General features: G+C 54.9%; 1 protein-coding gene across 1 annotated transcript; it reads right to left on the reverse strand.

The window, feature by feature from the left end:
* Positions 1-13,287: 13,287 nt before the first annotated feature.
* Positions 13,288-22,938, reverse strand: VPS18 (vacuolar protein sorting 18 homolog (S. cerevisiae)). Its single transcript, XM_011989300.1, has 5 exons — positions 22,498-22,938; positions 21,279-21,420; positions 18,257-18,348; positions 16,241-18,111; positions 13,288-14,635 (listed from the first exon to the last, which is right to left on the reverse strand). The coding sequence occupies exons 1-5, from the start codon at positions 22,586-22,588 to the stop codon at positions 13,910-13,912; spliced, it is 2,922 nt and encodes a 973-aa protein (XP_011844690.1). The 5' UTR covers positions 22,589-22,938; the 3' UTR covers positions 13,288-13,909.
* Positions 22,939-25,319: the final 2,381 nt, after the last annotated feature.

Consider the following 25,319-nt stretch of genomic DNA (forward strand, 5'->3'; position numbering starts at 1 on the left):
ATTTTTTGTATTTTTAGTAGAGATAGGGTTTTACCAAGTTGCTCAGGTTGGTCTTGAACTCCCAGGCTCAAGCAGTCTGCCCCCATCAGCATTCCAAAGTGCTGGGCTTACACGTGTAAGCCACCGCGCCTGGCCTTCTCCAACATTTGATGCAATTGAAACTCATTCTGTCCCTGACCCCTGAGATGTCTCCCTCTATCTGTAATGCCAGAGAAGGGACATTCTATGCTCTACTTAAGTAACAAATATTCACTTAACATATTTCACTTAATAATATTCCCTATGCCATGCCAGTGGGGAGTTCCTGGAAAGGTTGCGGGGAATGGAAATGGTACTACCTTGTGGTAGCTCATTACTGTAAGCACTGTCCTTCCCTCTGCCTTGAAAAGGCCTTGGAGAGCAGGAACTATGACTTTCTCCCTCTGCATATCCCCCCACAGACCCAGTGCTTAGTAGGTGACTGGTACATGCTTGTAACCAATCAAAAATGGACCAGAAATCACCTCTCTGACTTCAAGGATTTTACTGTGTCAGCCCACGATTCAGCAAGCAACAGCGTCAGCACCCTGCCAGGGCCCCCCGTGCTTGGGTAAGGTCCCAGCTTCTGTGTTCAGAGCCCAGGCCTCCCTCTGCACCTGCCCAAGGGCCTTGTGCAGAACAAGGGCTGAGGCACTGGGCGGGAAGGAGTACCGGGTCCTCCTGAGAACAAAGCTGGCATGACCCTGGGACGTGGGGAGGAACTGCGCCAGGCTGGCCTAGCTACAGGCTGAATGAGGACCGTGGCCAGCCTATGGCCACTGAGTGGGACTGTAATTAAACTGCGGGTAGGTTTCTGGTCACACTCCTGTTGGCTGAGAACAAAGGCCCCAGCATCATTGCCCAGGGGGAAAGAGAAGGAGCAGAGGGAGGGAGTGGGGGTAACCCAGAACCTGCTATTGGATTGGACAACTGGCCTCCAGCTGGGGCAGGGAACTCTGTGGGCACCTCGGGCAGCCACCGGCTAGGTGGGCATCTCTGAGGGGCTCCAATCTGAAACGGAGGGGCCAGTTCTGCCGGCAGAGGTGGAAGGGGCCAGCCAGAAAGTGACCAAAGGGTTACAGGGCTGTGGAGCAGAAATTCTCTTCCCTGGCCATGCAACAGGATCACCTGAGTAGCTCCTGTGGGCACCCTGATAGAACTGTTCTGAGATGAGGCCTTGGAGGCACTGGTATTTTCCAAAAGCTCTCCAGTGACCCAGTGTGCAGCTAGCGTTGAGGGGTACTGCTACCTGGAAGCACAGGGCCTCCTGTTCCTCCTCCTGTCCCTTCGCTGAGGCCCACAGTGCTCAGAGGCCACGCCCACTGGACCCAACAGCCCAGTGTCCCCGCATCCACGGCTAGGCAGTTGGGATTGGAGCCCCTCCCTCATAAGCCCCCCCATGGCAAGCTCCTAGAACCGCTGCCCACTGCCACAGTCTCCTGGTAGAGGTGGAGGGGACCAGAGTCTCCAGGCCTTTGGAGAGGTCCTCATCTTCTTGACCCCCTCCCTTAGTGGAAAGTTACCCAGGGAAGCAGTTGTGGGCAGACAAAACAAGATGCCCCGGGGGGGCGGGAGGGGGCGTGGGTTGCCTATGGGGCACCTGTGGCCTCAGCTACCACCTCCGCTACTGCCTCACTCTCCAGGCCTCCAGGCCTGGAGTAGCACCTGGGAGAGCAGGCTGGGGACTGGGAGGGAAAAAAGGTAGACCCGGAGCACCTGAGCCAATGGGGCCTGGCCCCAGGCAGGGACGTGCTCTGCTCCTGAATCATTTCCCGGATATAGCTCAACAGCCCAGACTTCAAGGTTTTGGGGGGAAATCTTTTTTCCGAGTTCCTCGATCTGTCATGCCCCTCCCCCTGGCCGGATAGGACTGGACCAGTGTCCTCTCTCAGCTCCCCCTCGGCCTCCCGGCTCGGGCCTTCTCCACTGAGCTCTCCACTGGACATTGTTTCCCGCCTCAGGAAGTCTCTGATGCCCTGCGCTAGATTTTGTTTTCCTTGTTATCGGGACAACTAATATTTTTTCCTGTGCAGAAAAAAAAAGAGATTTTCCCAAGCAGATTACAGCTGTCAGTGAGGGGGGGAGGGGCTGGAGGTTGAGCCCTTCACCCTCCCGCCCTGCCACCCTCAGAGGGCCGAGCTTTTGAGTGAAGGAGGAAGCCCTGGCCCCAGATCCAGTCAGGCGAGCTGGAGCCAGGGGCAACTCTGGCCTTAGCAGAAAAGTCAGGCCTCTCTCCTCTACCAGCAGGGACCCTGCTCCTGCGGAGACTGTTATCCTCGGGCCCACATGTCTCAGGACAGGGAGAGGGTCCTGGGCTTGCCTTCTCTCTAGTGGGGCAGGAAGGGCAGGCTGCCCTGCAGCTACAGGAGAGAGGTCCCAGGGTCCTTGGGAACTGATTCTTCCCAGGCCAGAATTCTGAACTGTCAAGCAGCCCTGTGGGACCAGGATGGCAGAACATGAGAAAAGACACCTAGGAAGGGTGTGAGCACACGCGAGACCCAGCTCCACCAGATGGTGTCACTTTGGGCAATTTCCCGAACCTCTCTGTGCTGTGGGCGCCCCCTGCCCGCCACCATGGACAAATTGATGCCTGCCTCACCTACCTAAACAGCCATGTGGTGAGGATGTAGATGAGAGAAAGATTCTAATTCAATGTCAGGGGTTCCTATGACTCCATCAGATGGGTTAATGCAGGTGTCTCAGTACCTGTGTGACACAAGTGAGGCTTCCCAGACGAGCAGACCAGAAAGCAGAGGCCATCACCGGTCAGGTTCTGTTAGAGTGACACACCCTGGGCCAGCACGTGCACGCACACATACACATGTGCACACACACTCACACTCACACACACACAAACAGGCTGGGTGTTCTTCCTCGATAAACTCTCACTTTCTACATTGGGTGCTGTGGTCCTAGGATGGGACAGGCTGCCTGGGCCTTTGGGGTAGGAACTGGCAGCACAACCACCACCACAGCAACAGGGCCTTGCCTAAGATGACCAAGTTTCATTTCAAGTTAACAACAACAAATAGAACGGCTTCACATGTGGGTTACTCAATGTGGTTGGCAATGGATTAAGAAAATCAGTCGCTCCCTCGTGCCCTGGATCCTCTTGTAGGGTGATGGTCTGCTCCGAGAGGCTCTCTGTCTTCCTCTATCCACATGGTGGGCTCCACAGTGGCCTGTATGGGGCCAGTGAGGCATTTGTTGGGGGGATGGAAGGAAATACGATTTCTATTTTGATTTATTTTTTAGTTAAAAAACAATCTGGGAGACTGAAGCAGGTGAATCACCTGAATTCAGGAGTTCGAGACCAGCCTGTCCAGCCTGGCCAACATGGTGAAACCCCGTCTGTACTAAAAATACAAAAAATTAGCTGGGCATGGTGGCGGGCGCCTGTAATCCCAGTTACTAGGGAGACTGAAGCAGGAGAAATGCTTGAACCTGGGAGCCGGAGGTTGCAGTGAGCTGAGACTGTGCCACTGCACTCTAGCCTGGGCAACAAAAGCAAAATTCGGTCTCCAAAAATGTATATAAATAAATAAAACTTTAATAATATTTAATATGTGTTTTTACTGTAGTGTATGCATAAATATTCACAATAAAAAAAGTTTGGGAGGCCAGACACAGTGGCTCACGCCTGTAATCTCAGCACTTTGGGAGGCTAAGGCAGGAGAATTACTCGAGGCCCCAAGTTCAAGACCAGCCTGGGCAACATAGTGAGACCCTCATCTGTTTAAAAAAAAAAAAAAGTCTGGAGACCACCATCCTGGAAGATCAGTAAGGGCTTTCCATCCTATTGGAAGCCAGTTTCAGGCTGGGTGCTGGGGTGGGGAAAGTGAGTGTGGGGGAAGGGCTGGTGAGCTCCAGGTACAGAACCACGCAGCAGTCTGGACATTCCTGGCCACCACTAGTCCACATGGCCTCCTTCTCCCTGTTCCCCCTTTAGGTCTGCGTAAGTCTCAGATGGGTTCTAGGACCTTGGCTGCCAAGCTCCCTGCAAGGGAGAGAGTGGTCCTGTGTGACCAACATACTCCCCTGCCCCTCAGGCTGGTCGATGTGTGGCTCAGTGAGGCTGGGGTCCCTGCAGCTGCACTGCATTCCATGTCATCCCCAGGAGAAAAGTCCCTGGCGGGAGGCGGCCCTCTGCCGGGAGGCTGTTTCCTCAAGCGGCCAAGGTAAGAAGTGGGGAATTTCCAGCCCAACCCGCGGGGCTGACTTCAGTACTGGGGGCTCCTCTCCTTTCTCATGCAGCCAGGCTGGGATGAGCACACAAACGCTGGAGTTAGGCCTGGTTGTGGGCAAGACCATGTGGGGGCAGTGGAGTTAGCTAGGCCTGAAAGCCACCAGCCGCCACGCCCTGCTCAAGAGAACCCCAGGGCTGTACCTGCAACCAACAGAGACCCAGCCCTGGAAGACCCCAACAGGGATCTCAGGGAGGGGACAGGGGTCTGGAAATCCAGCACCATACTTACTCATGGGCTTGTGGGGAATGACTCAAATCGATGAATGCCCCTGCTTAACCCCAGGTTCTGCCCCAGGGCTGCTGGGCGGGCCTGGTGGTAAGAGAAATGGCAGGTCTAAATCTCATCTCATAAGGCAGCGTTAATTAGCCAGCACTTCCAAGGATGCTGGTGAGTCAAGGGAGCCAACTTGGACCCATCAGGAGCTGCGAGCCAGGAGCCTCACATCCCAGACCATCTTGCCCTGAAAGCTTGGCCCACAGGAAAGGGGAGCTATCCCATAGAGCGTTCCCTGTATCCCTGCACTGTGCTCCACTGGGCAGGGAGGGTGGGCGCAATCCTGGACGCCAAGTGGAGGAAGAGGGAGGAAGTCAATAGTGCCCTGGTGATGGTGGCACACATGGATGTCCCAGCTCAGGCCTGTGGAAGGGCTTAGGAAACAGACTCTTCCTCTGCTCTCATTGAGTCTCCTGTGCCTCAGATACACTTGTGAGTTTTCATTTCATTACCCAGCTCATATGTTTGCTGTGTACACATGTATATGTGTTTTGTGCACATGTATGTGCAGCCTTGTGTGATTGAGACAAGCCAGGTCAAGGAACAGGCAGGGATTTATGCAAAGTTGCTGAGCAGAAGGAGAGGACCTGAAAAGTGAAATAATAGTCCAGCCACCATCACTGTAGGCTAGCAATGTGTCAAGACCTGAGCCAGGGGTTTTACCTGCATTATTACCAATCTGCCCAGCAGCCAACCCTCTGAGGGAGGTATTATTGTCTCCATTTTACAAATCGATAAATTGAAAGAAGCTTAGAGAAGTTAAGTGACCAGCCTGAGGTCATGCGGTGAGCAAATCTAGGCCAGGATTTGAACCCCGGGTCAGTCTAAGGCCAAGCCAGAGATGTCTCCACCAAACTCTCTTGGTGTGGTCCTCCTCCATTACGCCCCATCTGTTCCTTGTCTCTGAGGCCCTGGCTGCCCTGGTCTGAGGTAACAGGCCCCTCCGCTCCTCCTCTCCCCTCCCTCTCCCCTCCCAGCCAAGGTGGAAACACAGAGTTTGTCTGAGGCCTTGTGGAGCCCAGGAAGCAGTGTGCAGACCTTCACACCAGGCCAGGCTGGGTTCAGAGAGGGTCTGGCTGGCCCTGGGTGTGGGGGGATCAGCTAGGGCTGAGCTGGGGCAGCTGTTTACAGTAAACAGAAAGCTCTTGAGGAAGGAAGGAGGGGAGGGGCTGGGGTCGTCATGGAGACAGGGACGAGCAGCCAGGACTCAGCACTGATCCACAATGACTGGTAACGCATCCTTGCCTTCCAGAGCAGAGGAGGCCCAGGGAAGGTCCGGACAAGGCAGCCAGAGCAGGAGAGACAGGGGCAGACAGGTCTGGCTCAGGGCAGACTCGTGAGAACACACTCCCACCTCTCTGTGCCTTTCTACTTATTGTTAACAATCACAACGCCTGCTTCTTGAGCTTTCACAGTACGTCTGGTGCGAGGCCCTTGAGAATATGTTTTCTTATTTAATCCCAACAATAGCCAGGTGGTAGGTACAATAATAGTCTCTAATTTATAGATGAGGAAATTGAGGTTCAGAAAGGTTAAGCAATTTGTCAAGGTCAAGCAGCTGGTAAGTGACATAGCAGAAATTCCAGATCAAAAACTCTTTCCACCAAGGCAGGTAGGAGATGAGCTAGCTGGTGAAACTCTGAGCCCCTCAGATGGTGGGGAAACTGAGTCCCTTAGGTGTTAAGGGGACTTTCCCAGGCTTCTGGTGTTAGTCAAAGAGATTGCCAGGAACAGAACCCATCTGTTCTAGCCCTAACCACTAGACCACACGGCTTCTCCATGGCTTGAGCTGGGAAGGTCCAAAGAGAAACTCCCTTTCTAGCCCCAGTGTGGAGTGTAGACTCTTCCCCAGCTAACACGGTTGTCCCTGTGGAGGCCAGGCTGGGCCAGGGTGCAGTGGGGGATGCTGGGGGGTTTCTGCCCACACATATGGTTTCCAGATTCCAGGGGATGAAAAGGAGGCCCTTAGGGGCGGAAATGGGGGATGTGTGATGACAAATTTAGACTGATTGCTTAAAAAAAAAAAAAAAGAAGCCAAGAAACCCTATAAAATAAAAGCAAAAATTCCACTAGAAAACCAGAGGGAGTTATTTGATTGTGAAACTGAGTGCCACGAGGCGTGCATAGTTTAATGTGGAACAATATCTAGGGTTCTTCCAACTTCGGCTGTTCAGAGGATGCCGGGGAGGGAAGGAGGCTCTGTCTGCTGTTCCTGCTTCACCTGCTGGGGCCTGGGACAGGGAGGTAGTCGGGCAGGACACCTGTGAGGATGTCTGGAATCAGGGTACTTGCATGTGTCCTGCTGGCTGTGGCCAAGGATCCACACTGGCTCACGTGGAGAGCAGCCCAGTGGAGGCTCCAGCTGGTCCATGCTGAGAGCTTGGGGAAGGATGAGCTGGAAGGTGGGGGGTTGAGGTATCTCTGAGTTCCAGCCTTAGAGGGAAAGACCAGGAACAGAAGGTAAAAGAGAGAACATCTGCCTCGTACTCTGGTCTGGTCGGCAGCAGGCCCAAGGGGTCAAAGGTCAAGGGGAGGACAAGGGGGACTTCCTGAAGCTCCCGGGAGAGTGCCAGCCAGGCCGACTGTTGTGCAAGTTCTGGGCTGGCCTGCGAGGGCAGGCTGGCAGAGGAGTCATGCCTGATCAGCGGCCAGCATGGTGTCTGCCCAGCCCCCTTGGCCTGTCCCATGAGACTCCTTGCGCTGGAGTAGTGCCCTGTCTCCTTTCCTTCAGGGAATCAAGCCCCCCATCCCAAGGAAGCACTCTTGTCCCACCTGTGGCCATATTCTACATGCCTGTGGGCTTCCTCTCATTCTCATCCTGAACCTCTTTTCATTAGAATTGCCATTCATCAAGAAACCAGAAAAATCTACTCAAGCAAGCTTCTTTCTTCCAATCCCACGCTGGTATCTGAAGAAGTCAGAGGGCCTTGTGAGGGAAGGGCTGGGACAGGTCTCAGGGTCCCACGCCTACAGAAAGGAGGCACAGAGTAAAAAGGAAGAGGGCAAGTGCCTGGGGCTGCTTGGGCGCCAGGCCCCGGGCTACCTTGACAGATGGGCGGCACCGCTCTCATTTCAGCCTCGCGAGAGCCTTTCCAGGTCTGTAACAGTTATTCCCATTTTACAGGAGAAGAAATTGAGGTTCTAAGGGCTTGATTAGCCTGATGGCTGGTAGGGGCAGAGCAGAGACTTGCACTTGCCTTTCTACAGAGTATGTCCTTGTTCCTCAGTTCAACCCATTTTGGCTGGAGATGGAAAACGAGTATAAAGAAGGACCTAGGATGATGCCCTGCTCACAACCAGCATGGGAACACCGTTAGTCAAGGCTGAATCTCATGCACAGGGGCAGGATCCAGGATGGAGCCTCCTGTTAGCTACCAATTTGTCTTCTGCAATTCAGCAGCTGTAAAGTCAGGAGGTGGGATCAGCAGCACGGTGTCTTTCAAACTGGGTTCCTGGGCATCCTGGCATCTTATAGATATTGGGCTAGGGGGCCAGGCACAGTGGCTCAGGCCTGTAATCCCAACACTCTAGGAGGCTGAGGTGGGAGGACTGCTTGAAGTCAGGAGTTCAAGACCAGCCTGGGCAACCTAGCAAGACCCCCGTCACTACAAAAAATAAAAATAAAAATTAGCCAGGTGTGGTGTCTATAGTCCTTGTTACTCAGGAGCCTGGGGCAGGAGGATCACTTGAGCCCAGGAATTCAAGGCTGCAGTGAGCTATGTTCGCGCCACTGCACACCAGCCTAGGCAATACAGCAAGGTGTTGTTTCTATTTAAAAAAAAAAAAAGCCGGGCGCGGTAGCTCAAGCCTGTAATCCCAGCACTTTGGGAGGCCGAGACGGGCAGATCACGAGGTCAGGAGATCGAGACCATCCTGGCTAACACGGTGAAACCCCGTCTCTACTAAAAAATACAAAAAACTAGCCGGGCGTGGTGGCAGGCGCCTGTAGTCCCAGCTACTCGGGAGGCTGAGGTAGGAGAATGGCGTGAACCCAGGAGGCGGAGCTTGCAGTGAGCCGCCATCCAGCCACTGCACTCCAGCCTGGGCGACAGAGTGAGACTCCGTCTCAAAAAAAAAAAACAAAAACAAAAACAAAAACAAAAACAGAGAGAGAGAGATTGAGATAGGAGAGGAGAACAGGCTGAGCGAACAGGGGTGTGTGTGCCTCCAGCCCAGTTTCCACTGGAGAATCTCAGCATATCAATTTCAAGTACTGGACATTCATGAACGTTTTTATTTGAACAAGGCTGCCACAGCACTTTACAGTCTCTATCTGAGGTCTCTGCAGCTCTGGCCTGCTGGGAGTTGTGAACAGTTTAGGTCCTGGCCTGGGAAGAGAAACCAGAGGACCTGGTGAGGGAAGTGGGGTTCACCTTCCAGCCCTATGGGGATGCCGGGAGGGAGCAGGTCAAGGGTCAGAACTGGGAGATCATGCCATGGAGGGAAGGGGAGCTGCAGGCACCTGCCTCTGCACCTGGCAAACACAAACAGACCTTTGGTCACAGCAGCCTGGGAACCAGAAGCAGCAGCCACCTTCCTGGGGGCCAGACCAGTGCCCCTTTCCCTTTTCTCTGCCCAAGCTTATTCTCAGTGGACATGGGTTGCTGGCCACCAAACTAAGGCCGTGCAATCTCTCCTGACCTCACAGTATGGTTTCTGACTGCTCAGTAAGGGCTGGTTCAAGGTGAAAGCTGAGCCACGGTAAAGCTGCTCAGGGAGAGGAAAGCACCCAATTACCAGGCATCTGGAGAGGGGCCAATCCCCTTGAAATGACCACCCTATTTTGTGGCCCTTTTATTGGCCATCCTAGACCAAAGTTTGCCCCTCTGCCTCAGTTTTCCTTTTGGGAATCCAAGCATGAGAATGGTGGCCTCTCCTGGTGGCTTCAGCATGCATGGCTCCCTGAATATCATCTCCATGCTCCAGGAGGAGGAAAAAGCTGAGGGCTCCAGCTGCCCCAACACCAGAACTTTCTAGCATCCTGTCCCACTGCCTGCCCCAGGCCTGCCTCTGACCACCATTCACCCTCAACCTGCTACAGGGCCCAGTCTCACCCCACATAAGCAAAGCTGCCAGCAGGGTCCTTTGTGGTGCTGCTCCCGTGTGGCACTGCCTAGGGGCCCCACCATGGGGCAACAGATGGACCTATGGTCTCTCTAGAACAATGGTGGGGGAGGGGCCCTGGCATCGCCCGCCCCAAACAGGAAGCACTGCGTGAGCTTCAAAGGGCTGGCAGGGCCAAGGGGCTGAGTGAGGGAGCCAGTGCCAGGACTGGCGGCTGCCTGAAGAGATGCCTGCCAGCCTCGGGATGCCCAGCCTGGTGGTGGAGGTGGGGTTGCGGTGGCCAGGGCAGCTGGCTCTTGAGCAGAAGATGTCTGGCACCCTGAGGACAGCAGCCTGTAACCTGGGAGCAGGTTAAGGAAAGGGGGCATGGACATTGCTGTTTCCCGGTTCAACTGTCACTCGCCAGCGGGGCTGCAGGTTCTTTCCCAGGCCGCGGCTGGCCTGGCCCTCCGGCAACTAAGCATGAGGGGCAGGGCTGGCACCAAGCCCGCCGCCCACTCCCTGCCTCCTGCTCCCAGCTGCTCCGCTCAGAGCCTTTTCCTCTCCACTTCCTGTTCACACAGGGGGGGGCGGGAAGTGGAGGGAGGAAGTTGGGGGGAGGCGTGTAGGGGGGACCCATTGAATAAAAGGAATTAACCGTTTCCCTCCTCTGACCTCTGGGAATTTCCGCCTGTGAAAGTGTCTCGAAGAATCAGTAAGGCTGGGAGAGCGGAGGGGAACTGCGCCCCCTCTTGTCCCCCTTCCCCCACCCGGTGGGGATGGGGCCAGATAACTCCCTCTGGGCCCCTAACCTTTGTTTCCCTGGCGCCAGGGGGCAGAGCCAACGGCGGCCTGGAGCCTGATGGCCTCGGAGCCCCCTCCCAACCTTTGGGGTGGGTGCCAGGCCCCAGCCTGCGACCCGAGCCTTTGGGGGAGGGGCAGGAACTAGAACTGGTGGTCTCGGGGAATGAGCTCACACCCGAGCTGGCCAGGCTGAGCCCTGAGCCCTCTCCAGGGCTGGTGCCCTTGGTCAGTCGGCTGCGGTGACAGAAGGGAGGGAGAGGCCGGGCCAGCAGGGCCTGGGACTCGGCCGGCACACCCTCCGGCGGCCACACACCCGGGAGCCAGGATAGGGAGCGGTGGGCTCTGGAAGCCGGTCGACGGCGCCTCCTAGCGCCTGCTGCAGACTCGGCGGGGCGGCCCCCAGGGCCCTCTCCAGGGCGGGCCTCAGGAAGCACCTGCTCCCCAGGACCAGTGACCGCCCTGCGTCTCCCCCAGGTGGCTTCCTTGTTTACAGGCCTCCTGCCCTGGTCCCAGCGTCACTGCCTGTGGCCACTCCTCCTATTTCCAGTGACCGCTCCAGGAGTAGCTCATTCATCTTGGCCCCTGCCCACACAGCTGCTCCCCCACCCCACCCCCCTCTGGCCCTCCCCCAGGCTTAGGGCCAAAGTCCTGAGGGCCTCCGCTCCACTCTCCATTCCAGGTCTTGCTTGGCTTCCAGGGATCTAAGAGCTGTGGCTTCCCGTTGCCCTGACTCACCGGAACCCTATTCTGTCCCTGCCAGGGAAGCCTGGGGCCTTTTCCCAGGAAAGAGGAAGCAGCCTAGGACCAGATGGGCTGGCTTGGGAGAAGACAGAAGGGGCAGGGGTGTCCCAGGCTGCTTCAGCCAAGCCTTCTGGGAGCAGGGAGCAATAGGGCAGTGTTTGTTTAACTAACATGTATTAGGCACTCATTATGTGCAAAGACAGAGGCCGCAGTCTGTTTTCTCTAAGTAAGAAAGTGACCCCTTCAGAGGCAAGCTAAGCTTTATACTCACAGTCGGGGGACAAAGACCCTGGGCCCTCAGCTGACTATGGTAGGTGTAAGGGGAGCCTAGGCCACATGGGGAGAAGGAAGCAGGAGCCCTCCAAACCTCCCGGGACAGTGCGAAGAACAGAATTAGGATGCGCTCTACTCAATGGGACCCCTCCCCTACATCTGCTTTTGGAGGAAGACGGGAGTCTGAGGGGGTCATCAAAAACGGGCAGCTTCCCATTAGCCCTCTCAGCTAACAGAGGCCATGAAGAGATCCTCTTGTTCTAGTAGTTAGGGAATTCTGCAGCAAAGTTCAACCTATACTGCAGGAGACAAAATTCTTTAAAAAAACAAAACAAAAAAAGAGGGTTCTGGCTGGGTACAGTGGCTCATGCCTGTAATACAAACAGTTTGGGAGGGTGAGGTGGGCGGATCACTTGAGGTCAGGAGTTCCAGACCAGCCTGGCCAACATGGTGAAACCCATCTCTACTAAAAATACAAAAATTAGCCAGGCGTGGTGATGTGCACCTGTAATCCCAGCTACTCAGGAGGCTGAGGCAGCAGAATCCTTGAACCTGGAAGGCGGAGGTTGCAGTGAGTCAAAACTGCACCACTGCACTCCAGCCTGGGTGACAGAGCAAGACTTCGTCTCAAAAAAAAAAAAAAAGAGGGTCCTTGCTCCGTCACCCAGGCTGAAGTGCAGTGGCACATTCATAATTCATTGCAGCTTCACCTCTTGGGCTCAAGCCATCCTCCTTCCTCAGCCTCCCAAGTAGCTAAGACTACAAGTGTGAGACCCCATGCCTGGCTAGGAAGAGGGGAAAGCAGCCTGCAGTGGCCAGTAATGTTGGCCTAACTGCAGGAACTGTTTTGCCAGCTGATAGATCACACCCACAGAGCTGGGCAGTGCACTGTGAACACCAGTCCACGGGGCAAAGGGTGCTTTGCTGATGTCACGGGGAGGCCACACTCCAGGACTCCCTAGGATTTAGCCACAACTAAAGATGTGTAATTTGTGGGGAGGAGCAGGTCACAGGAGCAAGATGAGAAAACATATCTGCCAAATGCCATGGATACAGGCCACAGCAGTTTCACCTTCATGCTGGGCCTCAACATTGTGGTTAAATGGCAGACAGTGGCAGGGTTGTCTTAAAGCCAGGCAGGAGCGGGGAAGGCAGGGATCCAAACTGGCAGAGGGGCAAGCAAAGTCTAGCATGCCTGACGGCTACTCGAGGGAGGAAGAATGAGGGGCTTCAAGTTATGGTTAGACAGTGGAGACTCCAAGAAAATTCTTTTTTTTTTTTTTTTTTTTTTTTGTCGCCCAGACTGGAGTACAGTGGCATGATCTTAGCTCACTGCAAACTCCGCCTCCCGAGTTCACGCCATTCTCCTGCCTCAGCCTCCCAAGCAGCTAGGACTATAGGCGCCCGCCACCACGCCCGGCTAAATTTTTGTATTTTTTAGTAGAGATGGGGTTTCACCATGTTAGCCAGGATGGTCTCGATCTCCTGACCTCGTGATCCGCCCACCTTGGCCTCCCAAAGTCCTGGGATTACAGGCGTGACCCACCACACCCGGCTGACTCCAAGAAAATTCTTGGGACAAGCAGGGAGGAAGCAAGCACTAACAGAGTGACAGAAATCACTGCTCACAGTTGCCGGAAAGCAAAGGATTCTGTGGGGAGCAGCACCATCTGCTGGCCAAAGGGAAGAACTGCCCCTGCTTCCCAATTCAGGCTGGTTGGCTGCAATCCCCAATGAGCCCTGGAGAGGAAGAGTTGGGGGACAAGGTGAAGGACCGTGTGCCAAGGCGTGGGGGCACGTAGGGCCTGGCAGCCTCCCTGTGACACTCCAGCCCCGCCTGGAGATCACTCACACACCACTTGGCCCAGCATCGACACAAAGCCACCAGTGCAGTGCAGACAGTTTAATGCTCTCCACCTCCATCGCCATCACCGACCATCCTCCACAAGGCCCTCAGCACCAGGGCACCCTTCACACTGGAGCCCCAGACAGTGTGCACAAAAGCATGCCCCCACTAGCCTCACTTTCTCACCCAATGCCCAGGACTTCGAAGGCTGCCTTCTCACTTCTGGGACATCTACAGGCAGGTGGAAGAGAAGGCTTCTTCTGAGGCAGAAGAGCTGGAGTTCCAGAGGCCACAGAGTGAACAGACAGAAGGTGCTCTCTCTCTCGAGAAGGTGAACAGGATGTGTATGGGGAATGACAGGGACAGAAGAGCTGCTAGAGGCAGGGGTGGAATTGGGTCAGATTTCTGACTTCTCCAGGTAAAGGGCCTCTACCAGGAGGCAGGCTAATGGTCTGGCATAACTGCAGCTCTGAAGAACAGCATGAAAAGCTGGCAGAATACACTCACATCTGACACCTCCTGGCCAACAGCACTACTCTACTCCCGTCAACATGGTCACAGTGTGGCAACTGCAAGATGACTCAGCAGAGCCTAGGAGGCAGCCTTCCCAAGTGGGTTCAAGCCGCTGCTCCCACTGCCCACCCCCATCAAAGGTGACACCCTCCTACAGCCAACTGAGCTGCTCCTCCTCGTAGCGCTGGGGGTCGATGAATGGCCGGTCAATAGAGCGGATCATCAACTCCCCACAGTACACACACTCAGCGGCCACCAACTCATCCAGGTCAGCCTTGAGCTGTTCCCGGCTGGGCCCTGCCGTGGCAGCCCCACCCTCGGCCTCCTTGGCCCGGGCAGAGCCCTTGGCTGGGGGTGGAGCAGCCCCCAGCTTCCTCTGCAGCTCCTCTAGCCGGGCCTGCTTATAGGCTGGCAGGCCAGGTCGCACGGCCTGCAGCAGGCAGTCAGCATGGAACATATGGCCACAGAGGAAGAGGTAAAAAGGGCGGTTGAGCAGGGGGAAGTCGCAGGTGACACATTTGTCCTGGGGCTCCACAGTGCCGTAGCGGCCCCGCAGCTCCTGCAGGTCTCGCCGGATGCGCTGGGCACTGGCTGTAGCCTCTTCCATCTCCCGCTGCAGCTCCTGGATGTGGTGGTTGTAGGCCTTAAGTGAGCTGCAGATCGCCTCCTTGAAGTGGTCGATGGTGACGAAATCAGGAAAGAAGGGCAGCACATCCTCAATCTTGAGCAAGGGGCAGCTAGCCAGGCAAGCCATGGCTGTCTGCACATCTTCCTCCTCCTGCACCACGTGCCGTGCGATCTTCAGCCACAGCTTCTTGCGCAATTCCTCATCCTCCTCGGGCAGGTCTGCACACTGCTTGGCCAGGTCCACGTCCACCTGTGGGGAGAGCAGGAGCTTTAGGGCCAAGCCCCTTCCTGCCCAGCATGGAGACTATGGGAGAGAGAGATGGCCGAGGAGAGACCCCGAGGCAGGATTCCCAGCACTCCCGGAAGCAAGGGGGCCTGCCCCTGCCACAGCTATGTAAAAGCTACTTAAGAGTAGTAGGGCTCCAATTTTAGTGAAGTTAGAAATCACCTGGGAGGCCAGGCGCAGTGGCTTACGCCTATAATCCCAGCACTTTGGGAGGCCGAGGCAGGCGGATCACAAGGTCAGGAGATCGAGACCATCCTGGCTCACACAGTGAAACCCCATCTCTACTAAAAATACAAAAAAATTAGCCGGGCGTGGTGGCGGGCACCTATAGTCCCAGCTACTCGGGAGGCTGAGCCAGGAAAATGGCGTGAACCTGGGAGGCGGAGCTTGCAGTGAGCCAAGATTGGGCCACTGCACCCCAGTCTGGGCGACAGAGCGAGACTCCATCTCAAAAAAAAGAAAAAAAAAGAGAAAGAAATCACCTAGGAAACATATTCAAAATACAAATTTTTGAGCCCCACCCCCAGACATTCTGATTCAGTAAGTCCTGAGTTCAGGCCTAGGAATTTGCATGTTAAATAGCACTTCATGTGATGCTAAGGCAGGTGACAATTCATGGTTTGAGAAGTGTAAATCAGCACCTTCCTCTTCTGCTAACGTGTATGTAGCAGGCACTGTTCTAAGTACTTTTCTTTTTTTCTTTTTGAGACAGAATCTCACTCTGTTGCCTGGGCTGGAGTGTGGTGGTACGATTTCGGTTCACTGAAAACTCCTCCTCCCAGGTTCAAGTGATTCTCCTGCCTCAGCCAAGTAGCTGGAATTACAGGTGCGGGTCACCACACCCAGCTAATTTTTGTATTTTTAGTAGAGACAGGGTTTCGCAATGTTGGCCAGGCTGGTCTCAAACTCCTGACCTCAGGTGATCCGCCCACCTTGGCCTCCCAAAGTGCTGGGATTATAGGCATGAGCCACCACACCTGCCCTGAGTACTTTTCTTTTCTTTTCTTTTCACCCAGGCTGGAGTGCAATGGTGTGATCTCAGCTCACTGCAACCTCCACCTGCCAGGTTTAAGCGACTCTCCTGCCTCAGCCTCCTGAGTAGCTGGGATTACAGGCGTGCACCATAATGCCTGGCTAATTTTTATACTTTTAGTAGAGATGGGGTTTCACCATGTTGGTCAGGCTGGTCTCGAACTCCTGACCCTGTGATCCGCCTGCCTTGGCCTCCCAAAGTGCTGGGATTACAGGCACGAGCCACCACACCCGGCCCTGAGTACTTTTCATACACAGAACTTTATCACCCCTATGAGGTAAATGTACTATAACACTGACCCCCTTTTGTGGCCAAATAATCTGAGCACAGAGAGGTTCAGAAACTAGCCCAAGGTCACACAGCTTAGTAAGTGAAATGGCCAGAATTCAAATCTGACGTAACAGTCCAGCTCTTAACCTTCCTTCTCTGCAAGGGAAGCCAACACCCTCTAGCCACAGCCTCCCAAGCCCTTCCACATCTAAAGCTGCTGCTCTTTGGGTCCCTCTCCCAGCTGGAGTGAAGACGCACTGGCTTACCTGCAGGGCCAGGTCCACAGCCTCCTCGTACAGCTCTAGGACCTTGTAGACGTGCACACAAGCACGGTGGTGGCCATGCTCAGCACAGAGCCGCAGCGCATACTTGAGGTCGTAATGCACCCGGTGTGGGCTGGCCCCAGCCTGCTCGAGATAAGCCAGCAGTGAGTCTGGCCGGCCACGGGCGTACAGCGACAGCAGGTAGTTGTGTATGGCCTGCTCAGTCTCCCCCAGCACGTTCACGCAGAATTCCATGTAGCGGATCGCCTGGCTCACCTGCTGGACCTCACCACCCTGACTGTAGTTCACCAGGGCAGGAATGAGTTGCCGAGCATCCAGCCGGCTGCCCAGCTCAATCCAGGCATCTACAAGCTGGCGGGGGATGTGACGGATGAGGATGGGTGAGAACTTGTAGAAGAGCTGGGGGTCGCGGTGGCGGGCGAGCACAGCCAGGGCCTCCTCGTAGGCCTCGTGCTGACAGTGGTAAGCTACCACCCGCTCATAGTCCTGCATGATCACTGCAAAGTACACCATGTGCTCTGTGTCCCCATGACTGGCGAGCAGCTCATGGATAGAGGCCCGGCTGGCAAAGAGCCACTCTTTGTGGCGGGGGCTGCTGAGGAAGGTACGAAAGCATTCCTTAGTTTCTCGGTAGAGGGTCAGGGCCTCTGGGTCACCCTGTAGAGCCCCAAGCCGGCTCAGGTAGAGCTCTGTCAGCCAGGTGGTCAGCAGTGTAGCCTGGGTACGCTCGGCTGCCTTCAAACTGGCCAGTTTTCGCTGCAGGAACTCAGCCAGAGCCTCCTCCTGTCGGGCTTCCAGGAACTTGAGGGCAATCTCCTCAAAGTAGCTCTGGGTCAGGGCATAGCAGCGTGCGCTCTCCAGGTAGCGACGCTGGCGAAAGCAGAAATCGGCCTCCCGGGCCAGGACCGTGTCCAGGCAGTCGGGCCGCTCTCGGCAATACTCTTTGGCCAGATCGAAGCGGTTCATGTCCAGATAGGTGCGCCAGACATCTCGGGCCTCCCGTTGCACATGGTAGCGGAAGACAGCCCGCTCAGTGTAGGCCCACAGCTGGCCTGTGGAGGAGTCCTTCACCATGTGCTTCAGCGGCCCAAATTTCTCCAGGAAGTGATCCCGCAGCACCACCTGCCCGGTCAGTGTGCACACTGCCTCCACCCGGTCTGCCAGCAGCAGCAGGAAGTGGAACTGGGTCAAGACGATGGCTAGGGGTGGGCTGGCCCCAGGCCCTACCCCCTCTGGGTACTCCCAGACTCGCTCCTCGCTCAGCAGAGAGTCAGGGCGTCCACAGTCCAATGCCCCATACAGCACACCATCCCCCATCATCCAGGCAAAGGCCCGGGGTGCGGAGCGCAGCTTGGGAGTGTAGAAGGCCAGCTCACTGTAGCCCAGGTTGCTGGGAAACTCACGGAATGGGGGTGGGTGGTCCGTGTAAGCTGCAAAGAGCCCTGAGAAACCCTGGGCCTCAGCCCCCTCTGCTGCTCGGCCTATGAACTGGAAGAGGCGCTGCCGAGTGGTGGCAATAACGAAGCTACGCCCGTCAGGGCCCCGCTCAGCCTCAAGGGAGCACACAGGTGCTGGACCCCCTTCTTCATTGAGCACGTACAATGGGCGGAAGTAGAGATCCGGAGCAGGGCCGAAAAGCCCACCTTCGCTGGCTGAGAGCTCTGCTTCAAAGATGTGGCCTTGGGCAGTCCCGACCAGGATGGGGCCTGTGCTGCTCTCGGTGCCCAGTGCCTTGTTCCAACCCACACTCTCCACCAGCTGCCCCTTCCAGCGTGCTAGTGGCCGTACCTTCTGTCCGTTTCGGTTAACGTAGAGGACCTCCGTGCTGCTCAGGGCAATCAGCAAGTGAGAGCCTGGAGTGGGGAGAGCATGGCACCCCAGTGGATGCTGCCATTCCCACTCTCAGCCTCCTCCTGGCCCCCACACCACCCTCAGAGCCCACCTACCCAGGCAGTGACTGACCAGAGGCCTCCTCCGCGGATTTCCACTGTCACTTACCAGTATGGTCAAGGAACATCTTGTGAACTTTTGCGTCATCTTTACGTCCCAGCTCCACGTGGTTGGGCTCACTTGCCTTGCCCAAGTCAATGCTGTGGGGACAAGCATCACCATCACTCTAGAGAAGGGAAGATCCTTTTTTGGATCATGAACCTCTTTAATAATCTGATAAAAGCCATAGACTTTCTTCCCTGAAATCTACATCTACGCATAAAATGCTGAATACAGGCCAGGTACAGTGGCTCAGGCCTGTAATCCCAGCACTTTGGAAGTCCGAGGCGGGTAGATTGCTTAAGCTCAGGAGTTTGAGGCCAGACTGGGCAACATGGTGAAATCCCATCTCTACAAAAAATACAAAAAAAATTAGCCAGGTGTGGTGGTACACACCTGTGGTCCCAGCTATTCCGGAGGCTGAGGTGGGAGATCATCTGAGCCTGGGAGGCAGAGGTTGCAGTCAGCTGAGACTGCACCACTGCATTCCAACCAACAGAGTGAGACCCTATCTGAAAAAAAAAAAAAAATTGCTGAATACAGAAGCTCTGCCTATGGAGTACCCTGGGCCCTACTTAAGAACTCTCTTGCCAGGTGCAGTGGCTCACACCTGTTATCTCAGCTTTTAGGGAGGTGAGAGGATAGCTTGAGCCCAGGAGTTTGAGACCTGCCTAGGCAATATAGCAAGACCATGTTCTCCACAAAAAGGGGAAAAAAAAAAAAAGACAAACAGGCCAGGCGCAGTGGCTCACACCTGTAATCCCAGCGCTCTGGGAGGCTGAGGTGGTCGGATCACGAGGTCAGGAGATCGAGACCATCCTGGCTAACACAGTGAAACTCCGTCTCTACTAAAAATACAAAAAATTAGCCGGGCACCTGTGGTCCCAGCTACTCGGGAGGCTGAGGCAGGAGAATGGTGTGAACCTGGGAGGCGGAGCTTGCAGTGAGCTGAGATGGCACCACTGCACTGCAGCCTGGGCGACAGCAAGACTCTGTCTCAAAAAAAAAAAAAAAACCAAAAAAAACAACAAAAAACCCTCTCAGCTCTGCAAGCTCCCTCACCTTATTTTGAGAAATCACTAAGGAGAAGTTTTTCCTGTCTGCTCAAAAAATCTCCACTGAAGAATCAATCAGCCTTGGGGGAGAAAACCAAAAGATCTCCAGCGCATCTGGGAAGACAGGCAGGGATATCCCAGACCGCTGGGTAAGAAGGGAGCAACGAAGAGCAGCTCATAGGTACTGGGCACTTTTGCATACCAAGCCCCATGCCGAAAGCTTCATCAGTCTAGTATTATCTCAGTCCATCCTGACAAAAACCTTGAGGAGTACTCCTGTTTATATTCTCCTTATGAAAGTCTTTCCAAAGTATATGCTTGTTCTAAATAAAGAATCGACGCAAAGATGTGTAAAGAATGACTTAATTTTTTTCTCAAACTCCTGTTATTCCCAACTGAGAAAACTCATGTTAACATCTTTTTTCATATTCATAACACAAATAGGGTGGTTTTGTTGCTGTTATTACAAAAATGCCTTCATATTGCATATATGTCTATGTGTCTTAATTTGTAAATTAATGATATTTCATGAACATCCCACTAGTCAATCGATACAGCTCTAACTGGTTTTTATTCACCCCCAAACCCAGCTTTCCAGGATAACTCTTCTTTTTTTTGAGACAGAGTCTCACTCTTATCACCCAGGCTGGAGTGCAGTGGCATGGTCTCAGCTCACTGCAACCTCTGCCTCCCAGGTTCAAGCCATTCTCTTGCCTCAGCCTCCCAAGTAGCTGGGATTACAGGCATGCGCCACCACACATGGCTAATTTTGTATTTTTAGTAGAGATGGAGTTTCTCCATGTTGGCCAGGCTGGTCTTGAACTCCCGACCTCAGGTGGTCTGCCTGCCTCGGCCTCCCAAAGTGCTGGGATTACAGGCATGAGCCACCACGCCCAGCCAGGATAATTCTTTTTTTTTTTTTTTTGAGACAGTCTCGCTCTGTCGCCCAGGCTGGAGTACAGTGGCTGGATCTCAGCTCACTGCAACCTCCGCCTCCTGGGTTCAAGCCATTCTCCTGCCTCAGCCTCCTGAGTAGCTGGGACTACAGGCGCCCGCCACCTCGCCCGGCTAGTTTTTTGTATTTTTTAGTAGAGACGGGGTTTCACCGTGTTAGCCAGGATGGTCTTGATCTCCTGACCTCGTGATCCGCCCGTCTCGGCCTCCCAAAGTGCTGGGATTACAGGCTTGAGCCACTGCGCCTGGGCTTTTTTTTTTTTTTTTTTTTTAAAGAGATAGGAGTACAGTGGTGCAAACACAGCTCACTGCAGCCTTGAACTCCTGGGCTCAACTGATCCTCTTGCCTCAGCCTCCCAAGTAGCTGGGATTACAGGCATGCGCCACCACACATGGCTAATTTTGTATTTTTAGTAGAGATGGAGTTTCTCCATGTTGGCCAGGGTGATCTGGAACTCCTGACCTCAGGTGATCCACCCTCCTCAGCCTTCCAAAGTGCTGGAATTACAGGTGTGAGCCACTGCGCCTGGGCTTTTTTTTTTTTTTTTTTTTTTTAAAGAGATAGGAGTACAGTGGTGCAAACACAGCTCACTGCAGCCTTGAACTCCTGGGCTCAACTGATCCTCTTGCCTCGGCCTCCCTAGTAGTTGGGACTGCACCACTACACCTGGCTAATTTTAAAAAATTTGTTTTGGTAGAGATGAGTGTCTCACTATTTGGCTCAGGCTAGTTTCAAACTCCTGATCTCATGTGATCCTCTTGTCTGGGCCTCCCAAAGTGCTGAGATTATAGGTGTGAGCCACCACCCCCTGCCAGGCCAGATTCTTGAGCCACCATGCCCTGCCAGGCCAGATTCTCAACCACTACCCTGTATTGGTTCTCTTTGGAAAGGGATAGGATATTTCCTGAAAACTCCAAATTCACTGCTTTACCTGCCTGGAATAGAAGAAAGGCCCCGGGAGTTAACAGTCCCCAAACACCTCTCTAGTCCCTACTCCTAAGTTCTGTGAGCCCTGGATTACCGGAGCAGCGTATCCTTGCCCAGGCTCATGCAGAGCTGATTGCTGGAGACGACAAGACTGGTGATGCGCTCGGAAGGGGTGAAGTCAATGCGCTGCTTTGTGAAGATGGGCACTTCCTTCTCCAGCTGGGCATTCACATACCCTACAGGTAAGGAATGACAAGATTAGCTACGGAAGAGAGAGATGAAGCGTAAGGAGAGGCAGAAAAAACACCACAGTGCTCCTCGCCACTTTCCTGACATATTCCTATCCCCAGGACCTTGGTTAACAAATAGTTTGATATCAAGTCGTTTGCTGGTCACCTTTACATTAGAGGTCTGGGGCTCTTTCCACACTCTGACAGCAGTGAGGGGTTGATTCTTTGAACCCTTAAGATGCTGTCACAGCATGATGTACCTGCTCCCAGAGGTAATGGGGCTGGGTGGGGGTGGGATGGGACTGGTGGTCTGGGCATTCTCCCTTATCAGGTCTTTGGCCCAGCAATCCCAGCTTAACTGAAGTAGTATAGCCCCATTCTCTACCCCTCTCCCTGCCCATGCGGTAATGGGCCTCAGTGTAGAGTTGGCAAGTGCTGGGATATTTTGAGCACTGAATGAGGGTAAAGACTAGAGTGAAAGCAGCTGCAATTCGTTAACACCACTCACTGGAACAATTCCCCAGGGCCCCCTGTGCCCTCATTCTCCGGGAGACTCACTACTTTCTACAAAAAACGTCCCCAAACTCCAGGCTGCACCCAGCTATAGCCAAGGTCAAAAAGATTTAATCTCCATTTTCCCCTATTCCGCGACAGAATTCCCTCTGGGACCCTCCCTTCTTCCTCTGCAATATTCCGCCTTCACCAGTTTCTTTGCCCATTCCTTCCCTCCCACCTCCAGAAGAGGCCTGATGGGAAAAGCATCAGCAGAAGCCGGGAGCCCATTCTAAGTTCTCCCAACAGCCCAACTGCGCCCTATAGATGCGTACTTCCTTATCTGGGCCCCAATTCCCTCTCAAAAGGACCCTAGCGGTAGAGCCTAGATCACGCCGCTGCTCCCGTTGCTCTTTCAAACTTCGACTATCCACCAGCTGGGGGCCAAGAGAGCCTGAGGAGAATCAGGGGCCTAGACCCGGAAGGCATGGCCCAGGGGATGACCTCGAGCTCTTGGAGCTGCCCTCCCCGCTGCTCCTACGCAAATGCTAGGAGAGCTGAAAGGGGCAGCGGCACCCTCCTCTTCCTTACCCGAGTGGGGGATGCCCACGCTAGGGCAGCCGGGCTGCAAGACGGCCGAGCGGGACAGCGAGTTCTCGTACTCATCCAGGATGGACGCCATGGTGCCCGGCCTCTGGGCCCTTTGGCCGGGGTCTGGGGATTACAAAAGGGCTCCCCCCCGGGGTCCCCGTCGCCCCAGAATGGAAGCTATAACTCCCCAGCCTCTGACAGATCCTGGGAACCTGCAACCTTCGCCTCCTCTTTAAAATCCTGAGGATCCTCTTGCTCTTGCCTTATACAGCGAGATAATCGGGCAGTCCTCGCCCTTGAATCTGGCGCAGTCTTGCACCCTACTCCCCGCCGCCCCACCCCCAACAAAAGATCACAGGCTCCCTTCAGCCGGTCCCAGGTGATCCCAACCTCGCCCCGGCAGCTCAGCTGACTCCCGCCCCCGTGACGCGGGCCTAAAACGTAACTTCCGGGTTCTCAGAGCCCCACGTACGCTGGCGCACAGCGTCGCCCGGCCCGCCAGCAGAAAGCTAGACGAGGACTGCGGGCGGGGCGTGTGACGAGTGCTGCCGAACACAAGCCCCAGGACCCTGCTGCAGTTCCAGGCTTCGACACCAGAAGGCAATCCCGGCTTTCTCAGCCCGCCTTCCCCACCGGCCTCGCGCCGCCCAGCCCTGGCTTTCGTGCCCAGGCTGCCCTCCCTCACATGGTCTGTCCAGCCTCCCGGACCAGCTCCCGCTCCCGCCTCTCTAAACAGCCTCGGAGAACCTCCCGTTCCTCAATCCAGTCGCTGGCTCGGTCCCACCGTCACAGGGCACACGCAGAGAAGTCCTGGCCACTCTTCTCCCTTACCCAGAGGCCCCCCCAGCTTCCAGGAGACGGCAGAGCTGGTGGCCAGGCTAGTGGGAAACCCTGTACCAGGAACCGCCCTGACCTGCCCCACAGTGGCTCCTTGGCTGAGGGTTGCTGGGCCGCTTCCATTTACTCATTTACCAAAATGTGGTTGAGCACTTACTCTGTGCCGGGACTTGGGCTGGGAGCTGGGGTCACAGAGATGAGGACAGACCCTCCCCGCCCTGGAAAAGGCAGCAGAGGCGCTGGACCCATTAAAATAGACCATTCATACTAGAAAAGCAAGTGATAGATTATCCATCAGGCGTTTGCTCCACGAATGAGCGTCCACAGTGTACCATGCACTGTTCAGACTCTGAGGACGCGGCCGAGAACCAGACGGAAAATGTCTCTGGCCTGGTGGGGCGTTCCCAGCGACGTGGCCACGGTGCTGTGAGAGCGTGGAGGAGCAGGGAACAAATACCTGCCAAGTCCAGCAAGAACCAGGGACAAGTGGGAGCAAGCGTGAAGGCGGGGACCACCCAGCCTGAGGTGGAGAGGGGAGCCCTCAGTCAGGGACCTGAGAGGGCTGGGGCGCGACTTTGGTTGAGTTTTCCTCTCCCACCTGCTTAGGCGACCCAGATGGAGTCTGTTCCCTTCTGGGGCCCATGGATTCTACCTTGCTAAAGTGGAAGACTCTGGACTAGGGTCGCCACCGTCCTGGCTTTGCTGGGCGGCCCCCACCTAACAACTAACAGTATCCCTTTGCTCTCAGAAGTTTCCAGGTTTGCACCATACCTTTTGTGGTTGGGTTACTCTTGCTCAACTTTCTGGCCACATGCGGAGAACTGTGACTCTCACCAGCCCTACTGAGGGCTCTCTGGCTTGGAGGGGCACTAGCCCTGGGGCAGGTGACAAGTATGCCGTCCAGCCTCATTTCCCTTCGCATCGGGGTCCTGCTTCTCCTGACCAAGCCTGCAGCCTCAATGTGGCCTTCCCACCTGAGGTTGCCAGGTCCCAGGAGGGAAGTGCGGGAGCAGGACAATAGGCAGGAGGCTTCCTCTAAGAAAAGTGATCCCAGATAGGGAGCTGCCCTGCTCCATACATAACACTTCACCCCCAGGTCACCTGCCATCTGCCACCAGGTCTGGCAGGTGCAGAGGGCTGTCTCTGCCGCATAGAGCCCATCAGCAGCTGGAGGTCAGCATAGGAGTGCTGCCTTAGGGACACAGAGTACTTGCAGCTACGGCCTAAGGGTCCCCAGCACCCCCTTGTTTGGCTTCATTGCTCTTCGGGATGTGTGGGATAGGCCCTGGGTGGATCCTGTTTGTGGCCGACTCAGTACAGTCTCCCTCATGCGTTGATTACCACAGTACATCTCCACCTACTCATTCTTCAGTCCTTAGGCTGGACTTTGGATTCTTTGAGAGCCACAGAATCAGTGTGGCAGTTACAATGAGACAGGTAAGGGATGACTGCTAGGGCATCAAAAGAGAGGATTCCTGTGTGGAAGCAGTTGAATTTGACCCAAGACTTGAAGTGCATGTATGATCTCCAAGGGCAAGCTGTATCTCTTATTCCTGCCCAGTCACTTGCTAGCTGTGACACTGGACAGTTGATGCTCTTAGCTTCACTCTGCTCATCTACAGAGACAAATACCTACCTAGTAGGTCTGTGTTGAGAAGTAAATGAGGTGATCCATGTGAAAGCTCACTGCTATAGCATAATGCCCAACATGGAGCACGTGCTTCATAAACTCTAAATGTGACTTTCATCTGACAGTCTCTCTCAAGTCCTCCTCCTCCCTGAAGCCTCTCTGGATCCCTCAGAACTTTTTTTAGAGATCTTGCTCTGTCACCCAGGCTGGAGTGCAGTGGTGTGATCATAGCTCATCTAAGCACCTGGGCTCAAGCCATTCTCCTGCCTCAGCCTTCCCAGTAGCTGGGATGACATGTGAGAGCCACTGTGCCCAGCTGGCTTTCCTTATCCTGACCACTTGGGGGCCCCTAATG

This window comes from Mandrillus leucophaeus, unplaced genomic scaffold (assembly GCF_000951045.1).
Source record: "Mandrillus leucophaeus isolate KB7577 unplaced genomic scaffold, Mleu.le_1.0 Scaffold35, whole genome shotgun sequence".
Classification (NCBI taxonomy): domain Eukaryota; kingdom Metazoa; phylum Chordata; class Mammalia; order Primates; family Cercopithecidae; genus Mandrillus; species Mandrillus leucophaeus.

Bases quoted from the DNA above. Each gene is read 5' to 3' on its own strand.
- VPS18 (XM_011989300.1), bottom strand. From the start codon at position 22,588: ATGGCGTCCATCCTGGATGAGTACGAGAACTCGCTGTCCCGCTCGGCC. The intron at 21,421-22,497 runs GTAAGGAAGAGG...CCTTACCTGTAG, and splicing joins CGTGGGCATCCCCCACTCGG to GGTATGTGAATGCCCAGCTG. The intron at 18,349-21,278 runs GTAATCCAGGGC...TTGTCCCCACAG, and splicing joins GGCAAGGATACGCTGCTCCG to CATTGACTTGGGCAAGGCAA.